The sequence below is a fragment of the Atta cephalotes genome (assembly GCF_000143395.1).
Source record: "Atta cephalotes unplaced genomic scaffold scaffold00017, whole genome shotgun sequence".
Lineage (NCBI taxonomy): Eukaryota > Metazoa > Arthropoda > Insecta > Hymenoptera > Formicidae > Atta > Atta cephalotes.
This window is the reverse complement of record NW_012130081.1, coordinates 1,667,003-1,678,607: the sequence shown is the minus strand read 5'-3', so window position 1 is coordinate 1,678,607 and position 11,605 is coordinate 1,667,003. Positions and strand designations below refer to the sequence as shown.

General features: G+C 27.8%; 1 protein-coding gene across 1 annotated transcript in view; it reads left to right on the top strand.

Moving 5' to 3' along the window:
- Positions 1-9,979, top strand: part of LOC105618500 (glycerol-3-phosphate acyltransferase 3-like) — a 22,118-nt gene extending 12,139 nt beyond the window's left edge. Inside the window, exons 2-10 of the mRNA XM_012200034.1 lie at positions 4,750-5,031; positions 5,115-5,249; positions 7,149-7,283; positions 7,589-7,825; positions 8,346-8,579; positions 9,157-9,272; positions 9,382-9,523; positions 9,606-9,814; positions 9,892-9,979. Coding sequence (XP_012055424.1) covers positions 4,750-5,031; positions 5,115-5,249; positions 7,149-7,283; positions 7,589-7,825; positions 8,346-8,579; positions 9,157-9,272; positions 9,382-9,523; positions 9,606-9,814; positions 9,892-9,979 — 1,578 coding nt within the window. The remainder of the gene's footprint in view (positions 1-4,749; positions 5,032-5,114; positions 5,250-7,148; positions 7,284-7,588; positions 7,826-8,345; positions 8,580-9,156; positions 9,273-9,381; positions 9,524-9,605; positions 9,815-9,891) is intronic.
- The last annotated feature ends 1,626 nt before the right edge of the window (positions 9,980-11,605 follow it).

Below are 11,605 nucleotides of genomic sequence, written 5' to 3'. Positions count from 1 at the left end.
TATATATATATATATATATATTTGATAATGATTCGTAAAGCAGCAGAGTGGAACGATTATCTCAACAGTTGATTGGCAAAACATCCACATTAAGTGAATCCGAATCAATGTTAAATAGCCAATAAATTCTTCTGAAAACAATCAACTATTTTATAATTTGAAAGATTTTGCTCATTTTACTTTTGGAATACACAATAGCGTTATGATTTAATTAGGATGTTTAAATTTAATTACTGCTATTTTAATCATTTAAAATACATGCAGCATTTTACACATAGCTCACAAAAATTTAACACTAAAAATGATATTTTCGATAATATCACTATATATTACATTTTGTTACATATTTTTATATTAATTGCATGTAAATATAAAAATTCAAATAATAGAATTAATAGATAGATTTAAAAATTAAATTGATAAATTCATAAATTTTTTTGTCTGATTTATAATTAATATTTATTAATTTTTGTTGATATTTTCGATTCGTGCATAAAAGATACTCGAGAGTCTAATTAATATATAAATTCTATTTTATGTGCATCTGAAATTGTCTAGATTTTCTTTTTGGATGAGAGCTAGTGAGAGGTTTTATGGAATTTCTCTCGAGAGAAAGCCTACGGATATATAATGCCGCGTGATCCGGATGCTCTCCCACTGAGTGCATCACATGTTATCAATCATCAGATGCGATACTGAAGCTGTGATTCGTGATGTATTGAGAAACACATGAGAAGTATTTATTTACGTCCGATTCCGCTAATGTAGATTATTTTTAAATCCAACTTACTCTTCTTTTTAATAATTCGAAGCATTAGAAAAATATGAAAAGTATTCTCTAAATTTCTTGGAGTGAAATCTCACTCTAAAAGAATTAAAATACCGCTACTATTGAAAAAGAGTGAAAATAAATTTGCACTGTTTAATAAAAGTCGCAGATTTTCACTCTTTTGGAATAAGATTCACTTCAAAGGAAAGAAATGTCACTTCCTTTTTAGAATGAATCTCACTTCAAAAGAGTGAAAATCTGTCGCTCTTACTCAAGAGTGCAAATTTTTTATTCTTTTTCATAGTAACAGTATTTTAACTCTTTTTAGAGTGAGATTTCAAAAAATTTAAAGAACTCCAAAAAATTTAGAGAAGTTAACTCGAGATTAAATTTAATCTGCATGGTGAAAACAAACTTTAAAACGGAAATCTGTGTTTTGCATAATTTTTCCATGAATTGTCATAATATAAATGATATAACGAATAAATTTATATAAAATATGCATTATTATTAATGCTTAGATTAATAACTTTTTGCTGACGTATAAATTAATTTAAGCTGATACGCAATTTTGTTTTTTAATACAGTGTGTGTAGCTTTTTCTAACTACACCGATTATTTTCAAACTGTATATCGTTGAAGCGACACTCGTTTAGCATTCATTATCATATCTTGTATATGTACTATGACGATCTGTTATATATGAACGATGAGATCATATATGTAGCCATCAACATTTGATGTTGGTCTTAATATCAGAACAACTGTGTTAATTTATGTCAACCAAAAATATTTGTATTACATAATTATTTTATCAGAAAACTTTAAAATAACAACACAAGTTCTATATATTATCAATAAGATCTGCTTATAAAAGAAATAAGGGTTTTATGATGTTATTAATCACGAAGCAGATTTGCCTTTTCTTGTAACCTTTAATGAAATCAATGAGATTCATAATCAATCATTTCTCATAGAGAAACGAGAACAGTTCGCATAATTAGTATCGAAATAAAATATTACTAATCGACTGTTGGTTGCAATTTGCAACGTTCTATCTATTGAACGTAATTAAAGTTCACTGTCGGACTTTTTGATAGCAAAGGTGAAACATCATATCACTTCAACGATATCTTATTGCGTAAAATCGATAGGATAGTTCAATGAAAATTGAGACAATTTTGGTAAACAGTGCCTCGCTTTATATTTTTTTTGTTCTATTCAATATACATTTAATTTTGTCATTATTACAGATTACATTATACAGATTATATTCATGAACTTATTATAAGAAAAACTGTAAAATATTAATGAATTAATGTTAAAAATGGAAGGAAGAATATTTGTAAGTAAAATTGACAGAGATATAATGTCTTAAATACTTAATTTTAATACATAAGTGATTTATTAAAAAATTATTAAATTAATTCACTCTCTCTCTCTCTCTCTCTCTCTCTCTCTCTCTCTTCTTCTTCTTCTCTTTCTCTCTCTTTTCTCTTTCTCTCTTTTTTCGCACGCGTTGTCCTTTAAATATTTTTTATTTTTTAAATATGAAAATATGTGCAGATATAGAAATATTAACAGACATATAGAAATATTAACATTTCAAGAAAAGACAATTTTTGAATTATTTCTTCATTTCTCTTTAAAAAATTCTTTTAAGTTTTCCTGTAAGTCTTCTTTTTAAATTAGTTATTTTATTAATCTTTCTTATTTAATAGTAATAAAATAATTTTATTAGTTAATAGTATTTTATCTATTATTATTTTGTCATTTTCTACCATTTTTTTACCATCACATTCTCACAGTGAATGAGAGAAAGAGAAAGAGGAAGGAGAATTGTTGTATCTACTCTAAAAAGAAACATTTGTGCATGACTATCAAGTTTTACATCGTATCAATGCAGAGTCATAGTAATTTACAAAAAAGCATTCGATGTTTACAACTGATATACCTACAAGATATATCAATATATATATTTCATATTGATAAAAAAAAACATGTTTTAAACAATTTAATCGATATTTTTAACATGTCTTAAATATTTTTATAATATTTTAAAACATGTTTAAAGCGTTAAAAACATGTTTAAAAAAAAACACATCTTATTCTAAAAAAAACAGTCTTTGTCAATCCTGCATGTCTGTTAATATTTATGTGCAAAACTGTATTTGTCGACAGGGTCAAATCCTAAAAATACAGTTAAAATCGATCATCATATTTTAAATCGGAAATAGTATCGGACCTATATTTTACTAGTACATCTCTCGGATTTAATGACATGAAATTTTATATTCTAATAAAACTGATATACAAATTCATATTTCATTCATAATTGACAAAATTTATAAATTGATAGAAATTAGATGAATTATATTCAAAAATTTTTTTCTTGTGATGTTTTAACAGGAACGATTAATAGTTTCTATAAATCTGATTTGCGCAATTCAGCTCTAGTACGATTCTTGATAATTCTCAGTGCAATTCAGGGACAAATGGCACTCTTATTAATTTTATCTAATGCAAATGCAATGAATAATGTTCAATAAACAGAAGAAATGACGTGACATATCTGCGAATTAATTAATGCATACTTGAATACACACCAGATAATTATGCACGATAATACGTAGCAATCAGTTCAACAAAATTAATCAATATATAATGAAAAATAGACTCATCTGTTTCAAATAAATTTTTCTTTGTTTGAGTTAATTGTAACTGCATGCATAAATAAACTTATATTTTTACTAAAATGTAATTTTTAAAATCTTTTTAACGATAAGATATTATGAGACTGAGCAAACATTATTTTACTTAATTTCCAAATTTTATTAATAAAAATTATAATCAAATTATCATGAATTATTGTGGAAAATAATTTTATTTAGTCTTAGGAAATTATTAACCATTAATTAATTGATTAAATTTTTATTATAGCATAATGCTTATGTCAGAGTGATTGATAATTATTTTGGACACGCGATGTTCACGCGGTCGATTACTTTTCAGGAATTTGCTCCTGATTCTTTATTGAAGTTGCTAAATGTTATCTTGCCATTATCGATCAGTGAACGAAGATCAAAGTTTTCTCTAATGAGAGAGAATAATTGTTTAAGTTGATTTTCTGGATTTTCTTATGTTCTCATAGAGCAAGGAATGCATCTCATCTTTGATTCTATCTTTGAGCTTTGATGATATATGCCGAATTTTAATACGCACATATATGGATTATATTGCGTGCATCTGTTTTCGTTATCTCCTACAATCATAAAGTATTTTTGTATTACGCAACTTGTTGTGTGTAGGATGATTTCCCCTTATCTCATTCCTCTTTTCTTAAATTGAAACGGATTTTGTAGCAATCAAATAAATTAGCGTTGTAAATCATAATTCCATAAAAGTATACAAATTACTTAATCTAATTTTCTTTATAACTGATTTTTTCCTGTGTTTACACAACACGCAAAAACACTTTAATTTGAAAAATAAATTCTATTATCTTAGAATAAAAATAGATGACATAAGATTTTTTTAAGTTATTATATAATTTTTATTATATTTATTATATAATTACTGTTATTATATTTATTATATAATTAATGCTAATATTTTAGAATTCTATTTTAAAATTGAATATTTTAACATTTTATTATTGAAACAATTAGGTTTAATTTTATTTTTTTAGATATAATTATTGTTGCATTCTTCGAAGTCTCATAAAACATTTTTTTTATTAACGATTTATAGAATAGTATATCTATTCAAACATAATTTTAATGTTTTATCAGATATAATTTTCTGTTTGATAAATTATCTTTCTTTATCTGCAATTATATTAAATTTTTCAATAAAATTTTAGTAATAATATGTCTTTCAACAGCTTAAAGAATTTAAGAGAGTTTTAAGGACTAAAATCAATCCTTACAATAAAGATGCAAATAATTAATGCACAATTGATCATATATTTATTGCTACAGTATGGTCGACAAAACATAGAAAATGTGAAGAAGAGAAATGGTACCCTGGATCCAAATGAAGATCTTAATATAGAAGAAGAATGTGAATCACCAACGATCACGGAAAAAGATTCAACAATAACATCGCCTAAAATGCAAAACGGGAATGTGAGTAATTCGGTGATAGCCAGGTCGAAAGACTTAATCTTGGTCCCTGAACCAGAAATGCATAATCACAAAAATCATGTTAACGAATCGAACCTCAAAAACGACCATAAATCATCAATAATTGATGACAAAGAGGTAAATTAAAGAAAAATTATACTTTTATTGAGTTTCACTAAATAAAAATTAATTCTATTTTTCTCAATTATTTCTGATTTTAGAATAGTCTTAATCAAAAAAATTCTTTTGAAACGCAAATCGGATTTGCGACAAGTTGTTTGGATTATATCAGAGCTGGCGTTGAAGCAATTATAGAAGATGAAGTGACTTCACGCTTTGAAGCTGAAGAACTTAAGGTAATATTTCATCGATTGTAATAATTATAAAGGAAAGACCTCTATTGAGATATGAGATACCGAGTTCATTTTGGGTAAATGCTAGAAGTTTATGAGCAGAATTTAAAAAAAATAGGTCATTTTGAAGGGAATTTAATAAGTTTTAATAATAATGCTAAGATAATGTTATATAAAATTTAATTCAAATTCCATTTTTTTGAAAATTAAAGAAATGTAAAAAGTGAGCAAATCGCAAAATCAAAAAATTGTGTCTCTTCTAATATGAGATGCCCCGAGAAATCGATGACAATAAAACGCAAAGTATATTAATATTGTAACTAAAAATATTTATTTAATGTTTCTTAAATATAAACAAACACAGCCAGAGTGTTCGAAAATGAGTATGCAATACATTATACCCAGAACTCGTCTTCTAGTAATTGAAATCAAGCATCGCAGAAATAGGCACTCGATGTTCATTCCTTATTGTCCTTTTTATTATTACAATATCATTTATATTTTAGCAACGATTTTCAGTATGACAGCATGAGTTATTTCATATTAGAAATATCCTGGGTATCTCATATTACTATTTCCACGCCTTACGATTTTACGATCATCAAATCTAACTTCTATAATTAAGCAATTCAACATATTCCGTATTTTTCTATTAGTACGATTTTACTATTACAGAGTGCGTCATTAAATCTGGACAAATCGAACAATTTTTTTAAACAAAATATTTTTAATGAAATATTAAATATTATAAAAAATCTTTTTACTGGCATTTGGGGGAGTATCCCTGTAGAGCATAATTATTCGATATATCCCTCATTAGTTTGAATGATAGCCATTAGCTATTCTCGATCTGAAGCATTCGCACGCTGTAGTGCTGTCCATGCCGATGAATGTTACTTCAATAGCGGTCCATAATGACGTCACATGCTGAGACTTGTTTGTGACCCTTTCAACTACGCTCTGTAGTAGTCCAAGGAATTTAAATCTGGACTGTTGGGAGGCCAGAATGGGAGCCAAGGCGAACAACTCGGCTTGTCCTGGCCTCAGAGAACATTTGTCGTATTTTTAATGTATACGATTTGTATCGAAGGTTCTCCTCAGTAATTCGATTGTTGGCATTGTTGACTCGCTTATACCAACAATCGATGCTAATTTTCGCAACGATTGCCCTGGGTCATCCGAAATCAGTGCTTGAGCCCTTTCAATGATTGCGAGGATCTTTGCGGTGCGTTCTTTCGAGTAATTCTTCCTTGCTGCATATTGGAATCTTTGTTGAACTATTCTAAAGCCGTATATTTTGCTACATCATAAACGGTTTATCTTGGGTATCCAAAGAACCGAATTATTTCTGTTGCTGAACGTCCAGCGCAAAGGCCTTCAATGATCGCGGCTGTTCAATTTTACTCCGCACTTGGTTTCAACATCGTGACCATTTTGAAAATATGACTTTATTAGAAGCATCAGGCTTTCTCGGACGCCAACAACAATCTCTAGCGGAGGCACAATATAGCAAAAAATTTAAATTAAAATTTGTCCGGATTTTGGTATCGCACCCTGTACATGAAGAATTTATTGCCAAATATTTATTTATTAAATAATAAACAATGTTTAAAAGGCTTATCTCAATGAAACTTGAAGACATCCAAATTCTAAAATCTTTTTTTACAATGATACAGGCATGATCTAATAATAATAAATTTTCTACTAAATAGTTTTCAATCCAAGAACAATAAATTGCAACAAAAAACATGATGGAACCAATAGATAGTGTCTATTAGTTTAACAGAAACGCCACTATTTCATTAGGCGCCTATCTCATAATAGGGGACTTTCCTCTATGTATAATTTGCATAATAATAATTAACATATTTGAATAATATAATTTATGAATGTGTTTTGTAGAATTGGAACTTGTTAACTCGAACAAATAGACACTACGAATTTATCTCCTGGAAATTAACTTTTATATGGATGTTCGGATTCGTCATGCGTTATTGTTTTCTGTTACCTTTAAGGATATTTATCTGCTTTGTAGGGGTAAGTTTGATATTTATTTTATATCTTATACTTATTATAATAATTAAAATGCTGAACATACAATAAACGGCCAAAATTGTGATAATCGATAATGTTTTTTGTTAGAATCCTATTTATTTAGCGATATAAAATCAATTTCCTTCAGGTAATCAAATTTATAGCAGATATTAATCTTCTGCAGATGCATTTTTAAATATTTTTGCATTTTTGAACGTACATTTTAGATTTGCGGTACACTAAAATTAAGTTTAAGATGCTTATCATAAATTTAAAATTGTATTCGTACTAATATCAAAGCTTCTTAGGTACTATATCTAGTAGTCGTAACATTTTTAATCGGCTTTCTGCCGAATGGTCGCATAAAACGTTGGGCAAACAACCAGGGCTTCCTTATTGCATTCAGGATAATGTCCCGTTCTATCTCGAGTATGATCACGATCCACAATCCGGAATACAAACCAAAGAATGGAGGAGTGTGCGTGTCGAATCATACGTCCACTCTTGACGTCTGCATTTTATCCACGCAAACGACTTTCTCTTTGGTAATATCGTGGACAGAGTAATATATTTATAAGCTAAAAGATTTCAAGCATTGCATTACCATCATTTCATCACAGCGAACATATCTTCTATTTGTTAATAGCTTTGTACTGTTTAAATTTTATCATATTTAGGAATGATACGAGAACAAATTATTATATTCATTATTATGACATATATACATACGTAATATTCATATAATTCATATTATTAAAAAACTGTATGAAACAGACAATATACAGTTTTTTATCCATGATATAACACTGGATATAAAGGTATAATAATTTCTTCATGGCTTCATAATTTCTATTACATAACAAAATAATGCGATTTCAATCAGTTAGTTTTCTCATATATGATCGAGAATCAGAAGTTTGTTACTAGTGTTACAGAAGTTGTTGCGCATTACTGGTAAATGTTACAGGTAACGTGTCCTGTAACTTTGCTTTACAGGTAGTATCTACTCAGCAACGATAGAGAGGGAATCCCACGTTTCTCAGGTGCAAAGCTTGTGGTTTACAGGTGATGTGGCTGACAGCGTGTACTGCAGTAGTGGGTTACGTTCCCGAGGGTAGCTTCAAGCGGTGGCTCAACTACAAAGTTTCCATAATGTGCTTTGCTGTCTTATCCAGTGCTCTATCTTCAGTCATTACCTACAACAATCCAGAGAATCGCCCTGTCAGAGGCATATGTGTAGCTAATCACACATCCCCTATTGACGTACTCGTACTTATGTGTGATAACTGTTATTCATTGGTATGTTTCCAGTGTATCGCTTATGGATATGGATATTTTTTCACAGTTGCTTTCTTACACAAACACAATTCTTTTGCTTTGCTTATTCATAATACTTTTTTAAATATCTTTAGAACGATGTATTCTGTAATTGCTTATATTTCATTACTGCCCATACTGCAGTTTTGTTGCTTTTCATCGTTGCTTTATTAAAATGTTCCAAAATTCGTTCTCTTTTTTCAGCTGTTACAGATTTGATGAAGCATCCGACGTTGATTTTTCTTTGCAAAAATTGCATGAGAAAAATCTATACTTATTACAATTTTGTGCTTTATACTTATTTAATTTTACGATTAGGTGTATGAAAATAAAAGAAATTTATTGTATATTAAAGAAATTTATATTAAAAGCTTTTATTTGGTTTAGCTTGATTATTTAAGAAATGTTTTATATTTTTAACGATTATAATTAATGAAATAATTGTATTCTTAATGACTTCATTATCTGTAATTCGAAAAAAGTGTATACGACTTTTAGAGAACAATTTATATAATTTTTAAATATACATCAGATGCCTTATTTACATTTCTTATTATAGATAGGTCAGAGGCATGGTGGTTTCTTAGGAATGTTACAAAGAGCTCTTGCCCGTGCTTCTCCACATATATGGTTTGAACGCTCTGAGGTCAAAGACAGAGAAGCAGTTGCGATAAGGTATTACTTAAACATAATTACATTTTTTTGTCTTGTTTATTTCATATTTTATGTAGATTATCAGTTTTAAATTCTTTTTGAGTTATTAATACATTACATTTTTTTACAGACTAAAGAAACATGTATCAGATCCTACGAATCCACCGATACTCATATTCCCGGAGGGTACGTGTATCAATAATACATCAGTTATGCAATTCAAAAAAGGCAGTTTTGAAGTGGACAGCATTGTTTATCCCGTGGCTATAAAAGTAATTTATTATCATATCTCTTGTGCATATCTTTGTGTAATATTTTTTAAAATGTTTTTCTTATGTTTTTTTAAATATATAGTACGACCCAAGATTTGGAGATGCATTTTGGAATAGCAGTCGATATTCGATGTTACAATATTTATATATGATGATGTCTAGCTGGGCTATAGTCTGCGATGTATGGTATCTCCCTCCAATGCACAGGAAGGAAGGAGAGAGTGCAATTGATTTTGCGAATCGAGTGAAATCCGTAATAGCGCGGCAAGGTGGTCTTGTTGATCTGCAATGGTATGTTCGACACTGGTTTAAAACTTTGTAAAAAAAATTGGAAATAAATTGATACATATTTATTTTACGAATTACAGGGACGGCCAACTAAAGAGGATGAAACCGAAGAAAGAATGGAGGGAAAAGCAGCAAGAAGAATTTAGTAAACGATTAAAAGTCGAATAAATAATAATATCATTTCTAGTCATTGCTTCGTATGCGCATATTTCGTGATATTTGTTTATTTGAACAAAATTATTTAATTCAATTGGTTTCTCTGTTACATATTGTTTCCATATACAGCATAATCATAATGAGGAAAATTTATGTATCTCTTTAGTCTACATTATTAAATTTTAGCTATAGATATGTTTGCAAATATGACAGTTTGCACTTTTTTGTTAAATTTGTAGATTTAAATAATTGGCATTCTAACATTACGCGAGGATTCTAACATTACATGTGATGTAATATTGTAAATTTAAAATTACATAAATGTAACTTTTTAATGTAATTTTTAAATGAATTTGTGTACTGTGTAGCTTATGCCTTGAGAGATTTGAATTTTCATTTGAAGTGCAAATGTAATATTTGCTATAATTTTTAGTAATAGTAAGATGATTCGTTGATTGCAAAGGCATTACGAATTTATTATTTATATGTGAAATGTGTAGTTATAGCGTGTGATATTTTTTTGCATGTGTATGTAACATCAAAAAATTTTTCGATTATGAAATTATTGAACAGTCACTTTAGATACGTTAATTTTCTCTTATCTACTAGAGAAAATTGTTTTAATTTTTGCTGTAGTTAAAAGCAAAACAATATTTATTCATTTTTCTGAAGAAGACTTAGCGAAATGACACAATTTAGCACTTCAGATTATCTGTCCTTAAAAATACTATGCACACAACTGCATTATGTTATTTTTTTATTAAAACTAAATAGCGTCTCGATATATATATTTTCTACTTTTATATTTTACATACATAGAATGTGAAGATTTTTAGAGTTCTACATTGCGATATCAGTATAATATATAGTTAGAATTTAATATATAATAAAAATATACGCGTGTGCATATTCATGTATCTGTGAACCCAACTAAAAAGACTACATTAAGAATGAAAGAAAAAGATATACAAGTATGAAGAGACGTATTTTCTCATACTTCCAACCAAAGTTAAATAGCAGATTTAAAATAAATGCTATTTTATTATTGATGATTATTGATTATTATAATAACTAGTAGATTATTATAATAACTAGTAGTAAGTCATTAATAGATGTTATTTATTATTATTAATTTAAATGAAGATGACATCTATTATATAAATTCATACTATTTGTTATTTTATAATTTGGCCTAATTCCTAATTATAATTATAAAATTATAATTATAAAATTATAAGTATTTACATTTAATAAATATTTTATAAAAGAGAAGAATTTGATTAACTATTTTTGGCGATATACAAACTTAATAAACTTATTTTAAATCTATTTTAAGAAAAACTGAAAATAATGTTAATTAAATAGAATTAATTAGATATTTATTATGATACAATTATTGCGTGAGGAAAACAAATTGTAAATCGATTTATTTTCCGAATTCATCTTTAACATCATTATTTAATTCATTATTTTAACATCATAATATACTTATTATAAAATGCATGCATGAATCTATTTCGTAAAGTTAAATTTCTAAATGTCACTATTCAATAAAATTTCTTTCATAACAAACGATATAAAATATATTTTTATAGCTAATAATTAATCAATAATATACAAGAGGTGTGTGTGTGTGTG